This window comes from Capsella rubella, unplaced genomic scaffold (genome assembly GCF_000375325.1).
Source record: "Capsella rubella cultivar Monte Gargano unplaced genomic scaffold, Caprub1_0 scaffold_6, whole genome shotgun sequence".
Classification (NCBI taxonomy): domain Eukaryota; kingdom Viridiplantae; phylum Streptophyta; class Magnoliopsida; order Brassicales; family Brassicaceae; genus Capsella; species Capsella rubella.
The window spans coordinates 1155783-1172864 of record NW_006238918.1 but is presented as its reverse complement, the minus strand read 5'-3'; the positions used below and the strand labels follow the sequence as shown (position 1 = coordinate 1172864).

Genomic DNA, 17082 nt, shown 5'->3' with positions numbered 1-17082 from the left:
TTACTTGGTCTTACATTTTTCTTATTCTTCTAATTTTGTAATATTAGAAATTTGGTTTTCATGCCAAATCAAATCAAACATGATGGTGTGTTGTACATTGTACTAGAACCTTTGTTTTCATGTGGCTCAACTTGTGAAATATTTGTCTCTTTCACTTTCAATTTAAATAAATTTGTTCAAACAAATATAAGAAAAGATTTGGACACATTCTGTAACCCAAATAATTTTAGGAAAAAAAGAAGGAATCAAGTTAATAATTAGTACGTTAATGTTGGTATAGCTAGTCATGATACAAGAGAGGTAGGTGCAGAAATGTTATGTGTGCATGCCATAAATGATACGCTCTATTACAATTAAAATCAAAAGGTTAGTCCAAATTACATCATTACAATGGCTGATGCATGCAATCCCACGCATACACACACATATACATCACTACTTGCATATTAATGCAACGACGTATGCAGTTTGATTCTTGTCAAAGATGTTTATAAGCTGTCCCTTCCAGTTTGATGAGCTTAACTGAGATTCCAAAGGATATCTTAGATGTGAATCAAAAACAAACTAAACAAGTGTTATTTCTGCACCGATATTTGAATTTACGACTTTGGATTTTTATTTTTATTTGATTGATCTCATTGTTGGCTGTTGCATTGATATAAACATAAACGATATATAAGATATTGCATAAACTTTATAGAAATAAAATTTATAAACTTAATTATATATATAGAAAAACTGCCGTATGATATCAAAAAGAAATTAAGTGCGAGTTGTTTGCCCCACAAAAAGCCATTGGAGAGATGCATGGACTGATGGAGATGGGAGAATCTAAAGATATTGTGTCAGGTAAGGGGCTTTGCAATTAAGGACATCTTTGAGTTGTTTTGTCCTTAATTTAGCATAACTGATGAAAGGCAAATTACAAAGCAAAGGTGGTGATTTTGGGATCATCACGTATTCACAGTAATATTGATATCAGTTACATATCAATTCACACTTAGTAAACAACAAGTTCTCGAGAGGACAATCGGAATAAACAAAGTATTCGGACCACCATCCCTTTCTTTTTTTAGGGCCACTTTTTTTATATAAAAAGTATATATAACAATGGTACTGTATTTTCATAACCCTCATTTTTTATTTCCTTAATTATTTTACACAAAATTAGCAAATTCCGAGCGATAAATATTAATATATTATGTATACTCATCGATTAGTTTCCTTAATTCTTTTACGTTTTAGTTTACTTTTGTTTAGCTTCAATTTTTTGTCAAAAATTGTTTAAACTTTTTATTAGCTTTCTTTTTCAAATCTCATGTTGCACAAGTTGTAAAAACGTTATTTTTCTTTGAATATAATTTAACATTACATTCAAAAAAAAAAAAATCTGTCAATGATCGACAAGCCTCTCTGTCTTATTAAAACTGTATAATGCACAATTAATGTATACTTTCATTTCATAATAAATAAAAAAGTCATAAGATGTTTTAATTAAATTAAATAATTATAATAACGAAAATCCTGTATATGAATCTAGGTTGGGATTTCACAATCATCTCCTCATTGACTACTGTAGACGCTTTAACTGATTGATCAACCTATACATGTTTCTCTATATACATTCATTAGCTAGGTTATAAAACAAGTCAAGAGAAAGAAGTAGGAGTTAGTCGCATCCTATATCTAAAGTTAGAATTATTTCGTTCGTTATCTGTCTGTATATGTGATTCTGATTTTGAAATTTACATCATGACACAAGACTACTCGCTGGTGTAAAATATCGCAATAAGTTTGATTTTCATTCTTATATATGTGAAGGACAATAATTTGATTTTCTACCAATTGCTTTATCGATTAGCCATGTATGTGTGTGTGCACCGCCCTACACGTTAAAGTTATATATGTATGGTTTACGTACACTAACTAGCTCTAGCTAACTGAGTGATGTCTAGGGTTTTATTTCCACTTGATCCAATTTTTTATTTACAAAACAAATGCTCTTGTAGTCTTGTATATTCTAAAAATCTCCTTTGATTTTATATATTAAATTCCTAGAAATGTACGTGTAATCGATTATGAAATTAATCTTTGACGAATACGAACTGTAGCTAGCATACACTGTAATGTCTTTATTCAATGATACGAGTTTGGTATAGATAGATGATATAATATTTTGGTGATAGATTAATCATATAGAAAATTTTAAGTATAGCATATATTATCAAAAACGACGAAAGTGAAATAGAATCAGACACGTAGAAGGGTGTTGTACCAATAAATACAAGGGACACGAATCACATGGTAGATATTAAACTTATGGTAGCTATGCATTCATAGTACAATCTTGATATTATGTTAGTGTACTATTTATATGTCATAATATATACATTGTGTTTGTATATATGTTTATTTTGATTTTTTCTGACGTACTAATTTGATTGTGACTATTTCACAAAACAACGCATAACATTTAACTATGGAAAGCCAAAAGAAAAGTCCGTGTTAGAGTAATTAGTTTACATATGTATATTACATCGACGGCCAACTTACAACTGTTGCCATGGATAATATAATGCCAATGATGAACACCTCACAAACTCAATATATTTCTATTTAGCTAGTAAATTAATTTTTACTTTATATATTTATTTTAGAAAATTAATCAAATTTTCAAGATCCAATAAAAAATTATAGCCAATACTTTATGAAGTAAATGTTAAAGAATTTCTTCCTCAATTTCTCACATTTCACGACCATACCCCAAGCCCAATAAGTCACAACAGAGCCCATTTAAAGTAAGCCTGTTTCGTATTTTCAAGTAAAGTACATAGCGAATAGCATATCGTCACGTGTTGTTCTCGAAAATTTGACTTTTGGTTTTTTCTTTCAATTTTGGGAAATTTCGATTCGGTTACCATCAAATTTGGGCGGGGGAGGAATTAAACCGGTCGTGATTTCGAGAGCCACGGAGAGATCTTGGCGATGAGTTGCCGGAGATTCTTCTCGATCCCGGTTCTTTCGGTGATTCTGGTGATGGGTTTCGTGTACTACGTCACACTCTTCGTTTTCATCAATGACTGGGTTGGTTTACAAAGCTCAGCTGGGAAATTAAACGCCTTCCTCTTCAGCTTCTTTGCATCTCTGTGTCTCTTCTCGCTTTCAGTTTGCGTTCTTGTAGATCCAGGTCGTGTTCCTGCAACTTATTCTCCTGATGTTGAGGATTCTGGTTGGTCCAATAGTAACGTGAGCTCCTTGTTTTCCTTTGAATTTGACGCATTTGGTGATTTTTTTTTTAATTTGGTTTGTACTCGAGTTTCACTGAAATGTCTGTTCGATTGAGGTTTTAGAATATGATAAGACAAGGGTCTTTATGATTGAGTCGGGAGTACAGATTCTTATAGGTTACTTGGAAAAGTCTTATCCTTTTGCCTCTATTGAATTGTATTCGGAATTGGTAATGGATTCTTATATGTTAGTTGGAGAAGATTAGTCCTTTTGATCCTGAAGAGGCTCAATTGGTGAAATTCAATGCCTTTATCTTCTTTCGATCTGGTGTTATAAAAGCAAGGGTTTCAAAATGTTGGTGTTAAGCTTAGGATGAATGGATTAATCATTGATGCTGTCTGGATTTGCCTCCTCCTGAATAATTGAGATTGGAAAGTTGGCATAGAGTTGTATAATTTCTCTGATATGAGTTTCCGGTGTATTTGATTTAATCTATCAGGCTACAGAAACAAGGAAATGTGATAAGTGCTTTGCACATAAGCCTCCCCGGACTCACCATTGCCGAGTTTGCAGAAGATGTGTCTTGAAGATGGTAGGTATAATTTAAGAACTTTTGTGTCAAAGCTTTACCAGAACTTTGTGTACTGGGATTTGTTTGTAAACGGTTTTTCTATGTACATGTGACAGGACCACCATTGCCTTTGGATCAATAACTGTGTTGGTTATGCAAACTACAAAGCTTTCTTCATTCTTGTGTTTTATGCAACAGTGGCTTCCATTTACTCCACAGTATGTAAATGTCATTCTCGATTTCTAATCTGATTTTTGTTTTTGGTGAGACTTTCATCTTATGTGTATGATTGTTATTTTAGGTGTTGCTGGTTTGCTGCGTATTCAAGAATGGAGATTCCTATGCAGGAAATGTTCCACTCAAAACTTTCATTGTAAGTATGGTTTAGTCCGGAAAATATTTTCTAGCTTCTTCATCTTTAGCAATTAATTGATATTCAATAGTCTCAAATTATGGCTGCACGCTCTCGGAAACATGGTTACTTGTCTATCGCTTCAAGCAGATTTACTTCATCATTTTCTGAAGAATGAAAAACTAGAGATGAGTAGTTTGTTGGTAAAGAAAGTAAGTTACAATTTTCTGTCTTTTGTTTATGGTTTAGGTTTCATGTGGGATCTTCATGGTCGGACTGAGCATAACACTTGGGACTCTCCTTTGTTGGCATATCTACCTCATCGCACACAATATGACCACCATCGAGGTATATATTCTATTTTCATCTACAGTCTTCGAGCACAACGTGTAAAGCTTTTCTTGCAAATTAATTGACAGTGTGTTACTCGGCATTGCTTTTTTTTCTTTCTGTCCAGCATTATGATTCAAAGCGGGCCTTATGGTTAGCTAAAAAATCAGGACAAAGCTATAGGCATCAATTCGATGTTGGCGTTTACAAAAACATCACCTCGGTACCTTTCTCTACATTGACCTCTATCTTTTGCGTCGATCACAATGTCAACTTTAGAGTCACTTCCATGCTGTTGTGTCTTTGGAAATCAGGTTTTTCATCCTCAGATCAAGAAGTTGACCATTAATCATTTCATCCTTTTCTCAGGTGTTAGGCCATAACATGATCAAATGGCTATGCCCCACGGTTAACAGGAATCCAGAAGATGGTATTAGCTTCTCTGCATCGAGAGATAGCTAGCTAAAAAATTCAGTCGCCAGTCTCCGGTGACAGTTTCAGCTCGGATATGGGTAGAAAATGCCCAACAATTCAATCAAACACTTGTACATTTCTTCTGAGCTCAGAAGCACAAAGCGATCCTGTCTTTCAGTTTTTGCCTGAGACAGTAGAAAGGAAACAGAGCTAAACAAGGTTGACATTTATAATGTAACAGTTTTGTAAGATAATGAAGTATGGTTTTTGATTTGAAGATCATCTAAATGTTGGGTTTCATTGTTTCATATAAAAGTAGAGGCTTTAATCTTATATAACCATCAAAATATGGAGGCAATTCCCAAAACTAAAAGAGTTTCTTTTATTGGTATATTTGACTACGGAAGTTAAAGCATTATTGCTAATCTTGTTTGAGAGTCTGTGAGACCGTTTCAGTGAAAGAGGATGTCAGAAATTGTAAATTTGTCATCATCCCTGAGATCTTTAAACCCAAAGATCTCAGCTTTAGTTCCTCCATACCTCCCTCGTCAAATCTCGAGCTCTTTCTCTCAACCGAGGGAATTCAAATTTCATTCCTTTCCCGAGAAAATCTGTTTGGTAGCGGAGAGAATCCCAGCAGTCGATGCCCTGAAGCAGGACGGTGGCTTGCAAGAGCTCGATGACTCTCCGGTGTCTGTTGAGCTCGGACCAATCTGTGGCGAGAGCCACTTCGATCAGGTGATGGAGGAAGCTCATAAGCTTGGTGAATCAGTTGTAATCGTCTGGTGAGTTTCTAGGTTAAGAGTTTGTATTTTTTTCCCCTGATTTTCTATTTAAATCCATAAGATTTTAGGTCAAAACGATATAGAATTGGTTTCTCGATCTAATGGTAATATGAATCCGATGAAAAAAAGAATACTTGCACTCAAATTCTTCCCAGGTTCTTGGATATCTCATGGTGTTTCACTGTTTATTCTCCTAAAGTTGCCAATTAATCATTTTCTTCAAACATCTCAAGCATTTGCTCTTATGTAGTTGATTGTATCTTTCTGGTTGGTAAAGATTAGCTACATGGATTTTGTAGGATGGCAGCTTGGTGCAGGAAATGTATTTACTTAAAACCCAAACTCGAAAAGCTTGCTGCTGAATTCTATCCAAGGTTTTTGAGTAACTTCCTATTCTTGTTTTCCATTGAATGTTCAATGTAACGGATTTGGATCTTGACTGTGAGTTTCATTCATTCTAACAAGCTCCCATATATATCTTACTTGTTGTTTTCTGATTGGAAATGTTTCTTCCAGACTGCGGTTTTATCATGTTGATGTCAACGCTGTGCCATACAGACTTGTTTCTCGTGCAGGAGTTACGGTAAGCTTATTGTATGAATCTTTTCATTTTGCTACCAACTCTATTTTAATCAGTTTAGTCAAAACCTTGGGTTGTTGATTTAACAACTACTTATTCTATTGTTTGGAACACTGGTGGGGGGACGCAGAAAATGCCAACAATACAGGTCTAGTTTTAATCCGTTCCCGTATCTTCAAAGAAACTTTCAGTTTGGATCTAGACTCTGAAAAACCTCTTAGAAACAGTTTCTGATTCTGTGTCTTATACACTCTGCAGCTATGGAGAGATGGCCAGAAACAAGCTGAAATTATCGGCGGCCATAAAGCGCATTTTGTGGTTAACGAAGTACGGGAGATGATAGAGAACGATTCAGTCAGTTGATATTCACAGTCTCAAGACTCTGCTCTCTTTTCCTCTGATTGTTCTTAGTTTTTTGGGTCCCTTATAGAACGTCCAGTCACGTGACTATTCTCTTCTCTTGATGGAAGTTTGGTCTTGTTTTGATCAGTTTTGTAACTGGAGTACGTAATATGTATAGTAAAATGCACTTAGTAAAACATTCACACGACCCTTATTCACTGGCAATATTATGCATTGAGGCTTTGATCTAGCAAGAATTGTAGCCTTCTTTTATCGGTTGTTTCCACAAATGGAAATAAGAGACTTTTATTTAAAAAATGAACTAAGGCTATAGTTAATTGGATTATGTTCACTATATACAAGAGCAAATTGCTCTCTACAACTAAAAATTCTAAGTTAGTCAAAAGAATAAACATAATAATATGCAGACTTCACCAGCTTGGTTCCACCATCAAAAGGAAGGAAGAGAGCTCAGAAAACCCAAAATTTCTTCTTCTTCTTGCTTTCCGGTATAGGCAGCTCTTTTCAATTCCAAGAACATAGGAAGAAGAAAGCTCAAAAAGTCAAAACTTAGTTAATCTACCATGATTTAACAGAATCCATGATAAGACATACCTCCTTCAGGATAGATTGAATTGTAATGAACCTCAGCCCAGAAGCTTAAACATATAACTGATCAAAAGCGAATACATGAATTAATTGTATCTGAGATTTTCCGGTCAAAGGAGAGAATATTTGCAAGTGTAGGTAACTTACGGCGATTAGACTTCTGAAAATGCGGCAAGATCTCAATGTAACATGTATCCTTAAATGAAGTTATCACAAACATCCGAACACCAAACTGTAATAACAGCAAAAAAAGAAACATAAGCAACTCAGTGGCTAAATCTTTCCTCACTTCCAACATCCCTAAAGATTAAACCTTCTTAAACACAAATTCATTTACAGTAGACAAAAAGCTTAGGATTTGTAAGTACCCAATCAGCAGCAGCCTGAAGTGTAACATGATCACCCCATTCTCCATTCCTATGTTCCCAAAATATTGAGAAAAACTCACTATTAGTGATAAGTTAGAGCAATATATTCCAGTGGAGAAAAATTGAAAGACATAAGTTTCAGACCGTTTCATTGTTTTAAGATAGTCATTGAACGCCATTGGAACATAACCTTCATACATCTCTCGATTATATGCAAGCTGGAATACAAATATATGATAATGTTAAATCATCAAAGCGAAAAGTATGTTAGACTGAATTGGAAGATTCTTTTCTTGGTATATCTCAACCTGATTAACAACTTGTTCTCTGACAAAATGATGGTGTTCTGGAGAGCGATAAAGCTGATCTGATAGTGACCGAAACTGCGAAAATATGTAAAGCAGTGAGAGACAGCTACGGATTATTTTACAGAACCTTAACTAGAATTGAGAAAAGGAAAGGAGAAAACAAACCTGGCAGTTTCCATCTCCTTCAATCTTGTTCTCCACCAAGCCATAAAGCTGTAATCTGTAGGTGTATAATTGACAAACAGAAGAAGAGATTTCTAAATACCAATTCAAATAAAGTTTCTAAATCTAAGATTGATTGCCAAGTTAAAACATCCACTGGACCCTTATCTAATTCATCTAAAGCAGCTCAATTTGTTCAAGACAATCGATGTACCAATTAACCATGCGACTTGAGGCTAGACATCTGATTGCCTTCTAAGTTCTAGCAAAATTTAAACCAACCAAATCCATGGAAATTGTGACAAGCAATTGCAATTGTTCTCTAGCTTGTATTTAGATACTACATCTATAACATACCTCTGAAATAGCCGTTCATGATCAGAAACCTGCTCATCCTCTGACGGTAATTCACCATTAATTTTCGGCACGTGCTGCATCACACCAAGTAGATTCAGGGATATTGAACTTATATAAGCTTCTCATAAGCTGATCAAAAACCACACATAGAAGAGGTACTTACAGCAATAGGTATCATTTCGTTCAGTCGCTTCCCAAACTCTGACCAAGACTCTTCTTCTATTTCTACAGAACAAACTGAGTCATCATCATGAGATGGGGAACTTTGCCCTCCTTGGTTCCACATTGCAGCATTCTTATCATCCATGTCACTGTTGTGATTATGAAGAATATCACTTTCCTGGTAAATATCAACACCTTCCCCTTGATGGTCCTTCACTGCAGAAAATAATCAAAAACTGAAATCTGGTTCCAAATGATGGATCAAATAGTGATTTAGTAGAGAAATGCATAAAAGCCAAAGCTTTAACAAATCACACCTTGATGAGAGTGAGGCCACTCTTGTTCAACAACAGAGTTCCGATTAGGATTATTGATCCCGGATGCTTCGGCTTGAGCAAGTCTAGACAACTCGTCTTGATAAAACTGAGCAATGACAGCATCATTGTCTACATAACCAGCAGTCACAGGCTGATTGTAACCTTCTGTAACATAGCCTTGAGTACCAGCATCTGGCTCATACCGTGTTACACTAGTGGAAGAACCAGCATTGGTAAGCGTACAAACCTCCAGATCATGAAGACCCCACCGAACAACATCTCGATCAAGCTCATATCCCATTTATTTACTCAAATAAAGAATAAATATCAAAACTTTATGATAAAAAAAAACAACAAAATTTGAGTTTTGGAGTTTGCTCTTGCGTCTAAAATTGAGTTTCCTGCAAAAGATGGAAACAAGAAACGCATGATCATTAACCTCTCTCTCTCTCTCTCTCTGGAAAAGGAAAACGCATGTGGTGTGAAAATAATCAAGCAGTAGAAACAGATTGTTTCAATAGTTTTTGCGCATCTCATATAAAATAAAATATAAAAACGAAATTTACTTGCAATTCGTGAAACTTGAAATCTAAATCATCATCAATCTGGAGACCAACCAACCCAGAACCAAATTCAACAAAGAGCCTCAACAAATCCAACAACAAAATAAATACTTAATAAACGTTTCCTTTTGACCTTTTCACCAACATATGGAAAGAAGAAAAAAATAGAGAATTTGGTAAAACCACCAACCTTGGAAACCTGGAGATCGGAGAAACTTTGATGAAAATTCTGGGAACGACAAACAAAAAGGAAAAAGAAGAAAAAAAAAAAAAGAGTGAAGAAAGAGAAAACCTTTGAAGATGGGTTTGGTCACAGAGAAGAAAAATAAATCGCAGCCGTTGAAAAAAAAAACAAAAGAGAGAGATAAAAAGCCGGCAGAGAGATATAAAACATTAACGCCGTTTCACACACACACACCGCCGTTGGAGTAATCGGAGAGGTCGGTTGCTAAAGACAATCCTAAAACCCCGCTATTTCCAATAACCCCTTCTGATTTGTCCACGTGTCTTTTTAAACCATTCTTTCTTTTATCCTTTTACTAATACAGTAATACCTATAAAATTACTTTTAATCACCAAATAATATTTTTCTTTTCCTATTCTAATTTGATTTTTAAAGTAATAAATTGAGATATTGTTGAAAAAAAACTAAAATGATTATATTCAAGAGAATTTCTCTTGGGTGGGTTGTATATTGTTACTTACAAAGGTTGCACATATACATTGTGTGTGTTATCGTATTTGGTATTTGTCGTCGTCGTCGCTGTCACGCTGAGGTACGAGGTGGGTTTACTAGATGATACAATCATTAATTATTAATTAGTTACCTTTAGCTGTTTAATTTTTTTCATTACTTCGACTCATCTTGTCCAAATTCCCGAGACTTGCTTGCTAGCATTCTATTGTGATTTTAAGATACGTAATTGATATATAGTTAGATAATGATGAACTCACGTGTACGTAACAACGTCTGACATAGATTCCAAGTGTTTCTCTTCTACACACACGTGTTTGTCAATTCCAAATGACACAGCAGCTCCATTATTCTTCTCACGTATCCAAACCCAAAAAAACTCACAAAGTTATGTTTCCAATTAAAAATACAATTCCGTAAAAGACATATGCACGCCTCATACTTCTCGTAGAACACCTTGTCTCCAGATTTTAAGGTTGGGGTTGGTCCAACAACACACTAAAATGGGTTTCGATGTTGGATTCAGATATAGACATATAGTTTCTTGGCACCACCGTCGACACATATCAAGAAAAGAAAAAACATTGAAAATTGGAAAATGCTGCTATTTCCTGGCTCACAGCAATGAACCTACCAAGATGTCAGTCTGGGATTTAAAGGGTGAATAGTGCATATTAACAACTTGAAGCCAATAGTTACGTGTTCACCAACAAAGAAAACGTGAGTGTTGTTCCTTCTCAAATGTGGAGAGAAGCCACTTCTACAACAAGGGACATAACAACGGGTCTAAAACACTAGACAACAACTAAAAACCCAACCAGACATTAGATTTTACAACAACTCCACAAATCGAGGAGAGGCCCCTTTCACTTTTTCTAGGCCGACATCAACACTGTTGCAGCATTCAATGTCCGTTTCTCTATGCGACATAATGCCCGGTTTTCCGTCTGTGGCGACTATAATCCGACACAAACCTGAACGACAACTCGCATCCCTCTACCTTGCATTTGTATGGTCGTTCTCCCGTGTGCAGACGCAAATGCTCAGTTCTCGCCCATTGCCATTTGAAAGTCATGGAACATCCTTCCCAAGAGCATTCAAAGGGTCTATCATCGTTATGAACACGTTGATGAAGTACCAGATATTTGTGGGCCCTGAATTTCTTTCCACACCCTTCGTGCGTGCAACAGTTTCTCTTGTGAGTCTGTAATTTCGCTTTACTATCGAAAGTCATCTTACATCCCTCTAGGTAACAACGGTTGGGGTGAGTTGTTGTGGGATCTTCTTGTTGAAGACTACCTGAGCGAGCCTTGGGAGTTTTCTTACCCCTTTTTGCAATGGGTCTCTTCGCTTCACCACTCGTTTCAGTGAGCTTCAGCCAAGTTTCAGATCTCGATTTCCTCTTGCCCCTTGACCTCAACCCTTCACAAGGACTCCTTATGAAACCAATGCTACTCTCTAGATTATCATTTGTCTCAAACTCTGAATCTATCTTCATCTTCTTCTTTGCTTCTCCCGTTGAATTGGGAGCCTCGATAACCTCGGTGTTTTCTGAGCTTGAAACTTCACTCTCCATGCTAAGCTCATCATCTGGAACTTGCAATCCATTTGAAGAAGCTTGATCACCGTTGCTCGAACTTAATATATCACTACTTTCCAAAGGTTCACCATCATGTGTCATGTCGACAACCATGTTCTCACTGGCCGTGTTTATTTCAGGAATTTCCATACCCACTTGTGCTGAAGAATGCTCAGTCTGCAGTATAATATCAGAGCACAAGATTTCTCTGGTACACACAGCTTCTGCTCCCTCCATCTGTCCGTGATCACCAGATACAGCTTCTCTTTTGGTTGGTTGCACCATCTGTGATTGCTGTTCATCCTCGATATTAGTGACAGTAGACCTAGGTCCTCCAAACTCTTGGTCACTCATTTCAACCACTTCCTGAAGATCACGTACAGACACATCACTGCAGACATAATCACCAGAAAATTTTCTTGGTCTAACATGATTATCACCTGTAGAAATAAGTACGGTCTGACTTGCCACAACATGACTACCTGCGTTGGACCCATTATTATTGCTGGTCATAGAGTGTCCCTGCTGCTCTCTAGATACGGAAGATAGGTCCGCAGAGTATCCATTCACCATACTAACACTATTTGTGACATTCCCATCTAAAGCTGAACCAAACTTGATAGTGATCTCGGGATGTTCTTGATCATGTGCCCCATCAAAACGAATTGAACTATCCAGATGTGACATATTGGCCAATTTATTGCATGTCTTACCAAATTCTCTTGATTCAGCCAAGGGAGCTAGCTCCTGACCTTGTTCTACAGATGGCTTGGAATTCAACTTTTTCTTTCTCGAGTACTGGATGATCTTTTTTTCCTTTTTTTCGGTTTGAGAATCCAAATTCTCCCCTAATTTTCCATCTACTTTTACTTCGAGCTGTTCACGATGTGTGAAACTTGAGGTAGAACTGGGTTTAGCTTTTGAGCGTGATTTTCTCTGCAGCCATCTGATAGTTGAAAAATCTAGCATGTGGCTTCTATCAGAGAACAAGCCACCTAGTGACAGTGCGTGCTGAATTTTCTTAGTAGAGGAATTTTTCCTCACTTTAACACAGTACCGTAAGTTGATGCCAAGTTCTGAGGTCCAGTCTATGGCGTGTTTGTAGTTTTCTTCATCTTCAATTGCAAGGTCAATTAGACTCAACTCTTCTTGAGATGCACCCTCTAACAGGACATCATCATAGCTGAAAGGGACTTTGACCTCCTCTGCCACAGTAGCCGCATGTGCCTTAAATTTTTGAAAGTCTGCAAAAATTCCAAAGGGTTACAGTAGAATGATCACCATTCAACAAAATTTACATAATTTTGTTTTTCATGTGGGTTTAAAACTCATAATTTCTCCTACACATCGCTTTGGCGAATATAGTAAATGATGTAGACTTACCTTTATGGCAAATTATAAGGAACTTCATTCCATCTTTTGATTGCAGAAGCCTCTGAAGTTCAATAGTGTGTTCAAGGCAGAAAATGCGAGGCCTTATATATCTAGATGATGTTTTCCATTCGCAGTGAGACTTTTCTGATGACAGTGTCATAATTTCCTGAGCATCTGTACAGTTAATAGAAACACAATTAACAGGCTTTAAAACGCTAACATGGATATGCAGTTCACAGCTTAGATTTAAAAATTGGTCTGTTACCTATCTTTCCTTGTCCCTCTAAGAGATCTTTTAATGCTTTTTCAGAAGGCTGTACCACAGACATAAAAGGGAAGCCAAGAACGCCACATGCCACACATGGCAAGGTTCCAGAATCAACTTGGAAATCGTTAAGCAGGCCATCATCATCATCATAGTATACATCATTCAACTTCTCCATAAACAAACTCAATTCCTCTAAAAGAGTAGTCTTCTCTTTATTCTGCAATTCAGAATGACCCTCCTCAGGTATATTTTTTGCCACTGATGGAGGTAAAACAGCAGAAGTAGCAGCACCCCCAACAGCTGCAAGAGCCAGTGCGCTATGGCGCGGAAGTAAATCAGGGTCCCACATCACCAAACGAGAGCCTGGTTCTCGAAGAAGAACAGATAAATTCTTATTTTCGTTCAATATATCTTCAACAAAAGCTTTTTTCACAAGGAACTCTCTTTCCTCTCTCTGTCGATCTCTCAGTCGGGAGCTACGACCACCTGGTAGGAATGATCGAGGCACTCTGGAAAATTTAATTCAAGAATATGAGAATGACATGGTCCATCAAAACTTAAAGGTTATATGTAAAAAGAGATCATGGAAACCTACCTCGAAACAAAAGACATGGTCAAGAGATACAGCAGCTGCTGATGGGACAGCATGGGAAGATAATTCATGGCTGCCCGACGCACAGCAGCTTCCTTAGCTACGTTAAGCCACTGTGGAGTTCCAAAATTAGCAGCTTCCCCACAGTTAAAACCTAGAAACGTTAGATAAAATTTTGCTTACTTATGGGTTTTGAAAAGTTTGTGATTCGTATTACTGATCTAAGCCAACCTATCCACTTTTACTATGCGACTGACAGACTACTTAATAGAAATATGATTCTTCATTCTTCTGATTAGAAGATCAATCCTCACCTCAGTGCTAAGTCGATAAACACCCTTTTTCTCCATAGCTTTATTCAATTTTCACATTTTCTCAACCACTTTGGAGAGTACAAAATGGAATGAATAGAATCACTAAGACTTGAAAGAATGTTTGGAAGAAAAAAAAAGGCATTTTACCGTGGCTGAATCCTACATGATAAGACCTCGGAAACGTCACAACAAATTCACCATGATTTTGTACCAACCTACGTAGGCAAAGAAAACATAAATAAACATAGCAGCAGAGCATGGAAGTAGTTATAAGGAAACATATACTGCCTCACATATCCACATAACAGAAGTAAAAATTAGAATAAAATAAAGGCCTACCTACAGCAGGGAATGCGAGATGCAACTATCACCTCAGGTGATACAAGAGTTGTCTTTTCGCCTAGTTGGGTGAGAGCAGCTGCAGTGACAACGAGCAGATCAGATTTAATGAGAAATAAAAGGGCAATGCATTTTCTAAGAAGTGTTACAGTGTCTTCTATCATTAAGACCTAAGACATTGGACCACGAGTAAGAAAATCTCATCATTACATTGTCAATGTTAGCCACATTTTCTCTTCAAAAGTAGGAAAATGGTATTATTAAAGAAAAATCTGATGCGGTAGTCATTCTAGGAAACAGTAATCATTCTATGCAATCTCAATTTTCACATGCATTATAACAACAGCACATCTCTATAAATACAGAATCAGTATAACATCTTTAGCAGTAATTTTCAAAAACAACGTACCCAGTTGGTCAATGTTCTTGCCATAAGAATTTTTGCGAATAACCTCTTCAAATTCAAGCGCATAATCACAAGGGACAGCGTACCAAGTCTTGGGTGAGCCAGTGTGAAGATAATTCATACTGTGAAGCTCATGATCCTCAACGTGCCAGGCAAACCAGCTGAACAACATACCGATATAAACCATGGGAGATGTAACACCAGGGATGTCATCCGGCATGAAACGTGTAACAGAACCAGGTGAACGTGCAATCGTCTGAAGGTTCCAGGAACTGTTGGAGAGCTTCCAGCCTGCAGTACCTTCCATTTCATCAACAATATCCATGTTCTTCTGCTTGGAAGAATCCTGAGGTGATAAACTCGTCGAAGCAAGGGGTGCTTTTTCTACCTCAGGCGATGAGTTTTCACCGATCTTATCTGATGGATCATTGATTTCTGTCTTCCTCTGATAAAATCCCCTGCCCCTCCGCTTCCTCTGCCGGAAATGCCTGAAATGACCCTCTGGCTCACCGAAAGCAGAGCCAGGGACATCATTAGCATACTCTATATATATAGGCTTCTGTGAAGCCGCTTTCCAGAACAATGCCTCAACCACAACAGGTGACACTTCTTTAACCGTTCCTAACTGGCTTTTGTAGAAAGTTTTCGACTTAGCTTCAAACTGCTCCAATGTATAGACGCCTCCACTTTGCCATACCTGCTTAACACCAGTCCTTTGAGAAATACTCTTACTCTTCTCTCCTTTGTTTTTTTTCACAGTCTGGCCTAACTCTTGCTGCCTAGTGGTGAATACAGCTCTATCCTCTCTCGAAATGTCAACATCCGAAACCAACTCTGGACACTTCAATAGAGACTTGTTCAAGTTATGGAAAACATACTTTTTGGATGGCTTGGGTAAAGGAGGAATGATCTTGCAAATCCCAAAGGCACTAGCTTCCTTCTCGATTTTGGATATATACGCAATAGGATCTGCAAATTCAGTGTCTGTAGGTCTAAACACAGGTGCTAAAGGCAAGGCTTTTAGCCAATTGGGAATCTCAACACTACCCATCTCAATTTCTAAACTCCGTAAAACCAAAATCAGATGCAACCCACCATTAGCAAGATCAAGAACAGAAACCTAGTGAAGAAAACAAGCACTCTAAAACCCTAGATTCGAAAATTCCGATACTAATTTGGAGAGGAAGATGTATATTCTTGGCTTCTTCAAATAGAGACCAAATCAACACAATGAAATAGTACGTACTGACACGATCAGGAACAACGGATGAAGCAGCGGAATCTCCATAAGAAGAAGAAAGAGAAGGAGGAAAGAGAATATAAACGATATGAACTGTGCGGTTGCGCAACGACGGAGAGACGGAGAAGGAGAAGCAAGAGAGAGAAACTATGTGTAAACAAAAAAAAAAAGGAATGTTAAATCTTGAAAATTTCCTAAATTATATTAACGATTAGCAGTTGGTGCATGTTAGTGTGGAATAACTAAACTCTTACCAATGTGCGCGCGGTGTCAGATAACACAAACCAGCGTTGCGGGCTGTTGGTGGACCGGACCAATGAGACTTTTGGATTTTGTTTTTCGTATTTGAAAGCCCACTACTTTATGGCCCATGGTAGAAGGATTATACAATGGACTAATTCGAGAGAGAACACCATTATATACGTACAACGAATATGCATGGTTACTAAAAAACACGTAGAGCGATAAGGTTCGGGAGATTTTGTATTTTCTTGGTCAAATAGATGGTTCTGTTGATAGAATTTTAGATGTTCGACCAAAAATATTATAATTTTATGTCCAAAATTTGAAATATTACGATTGGCGTGTGTGGAATGAAAATGACGTATGGATCAATTCAAAGGAAACACATTTTTATTGGAATTTATAACGACTGTGATGTCAAACGTCTCGAGGTCTTGTGTGTGATTAATTCCAAAAATATAAGTCTCGTACGTGTTTGCGTATTCTTCTTCTTCGTAACGACAGACTTCAGTTTTTAAGCATTTTGTTCACTAACCAAAACAAACGTTTTTAGTTTGGTTAGAAACAAGAATTAAGATAACCATA

At 37.0% G+C, this 17082-nt stretch overlaps 5 protein-coding genes across 5 annotated transcripts; 3 read left to right on the top strand and 2 right to left on the bottom strand.

Annotated features, from left to right (window-relative positions):
* The first annotated feature begins 2910 nt into the window (after positions 1-2910).
* On the top strand, positions 2911-5183 carry LOC17881506 (probable protein S-acyltransferase 15). Its single transcript, XM_006286620.2, has 7 exons — positions 2911-3246; positions 3728-3820; positions 3916-4017; positions 4101-4172; positions 4401-4499; positions 4609-4704; positions 4851-5183. The coding sequence occupies exons 1-7, from the start codon at positions 2986-2988 to the stop codon at positions 4941-4943; spliced, it is 816 nt and encodes a 271-aa protein (XP_006286682.1). The 5' UTR covers positions 2911-2985; the 3' UTR covers positions 4944-5183.
* Positions 5184-5306: 123 nt separating this feature from the next.
* LOC17884621 (thioredoxin-like 3-2, chloroplastic) lies at positions 5307-6812 on the top strand. The gene is made up of 5 exons (XM_023780442.1): positions 5307-5680; positions 5980-6054; positions 6197-6263; positions 6391-6408; positions 6519-6812. Exons 1-5 carry the CDS (start codon positions 5361-5363, stop codon positions 6621-6623), a joined length of 585 nt encoding a protein of 194 aa, XP_023636210.1. The 5' UTR covers positions 5307-5360; the 3' UTR covers positions 6624-6812.
* An 80-nt stretch (positions 6813-6892) lies between these two features.
* On the bottom strand, positions 6893-9939 carry LOC17881943. Its single transcript, XM_006288041.2, has 11 exons — positions 9639-9939; positions 8886-9286; positions 8570-8784; positions 8407-8480; positions 8053-8107; positions 7888-7962; positions 7724-7797; positions 7580-7628; positions 7359-7443; positions 7218-7274; positions 6893-7123 (listed from the first exon to the last, which is right to left on the bottom strand). Exons 2-11 carry the CDS (start codon positions 9184-9186, stop codon positions 7074-7076), a joined length of 1035 nt encoding a protein of 344 aa, XP_006288103.1. The 5' UTR covers positions 9187-9286; positions 9639-9939; the 3' UTR covers positions 6893-7073.
* Positions 9940-10792: 853 nt separating this feature from the next.
* LOC17882639 (probable lysine-specific demethylase ELF6) lies at positions 10793-16393 on the bottom strand. The gene is made up of 7 exons (XM_006286844.2): positions 15018-16393; positions 14609-14687; positions 14417-14484; positions 13959-14109; positions 13361-13872; positions 13105-13269; positions 10793-12965 (listed from the first exon to the last, which is right to left on the bottom strand). Exons 1-7 carry the CDS (start codon positions 16063-16065, stop codon positions 11062-11064), a joined length of 3927 nt encoding a protein of 1308 aa, XP_006286906.1. The 5' UTR covers positions 16066-16393; the 3' UTR covers positions 10793-11061.
* On the top strand, positions 16202-16417 carry LOC111830231. The gene is given in 1 exon segment (XM_023781887.1): positions 16202-16417. A coding segment is annotated over 1 exon segment (210 nt). The 3' UTR covers positions 16412-16417.
* Positions 16418-17082: the final 665 nt, after the last annotated feature.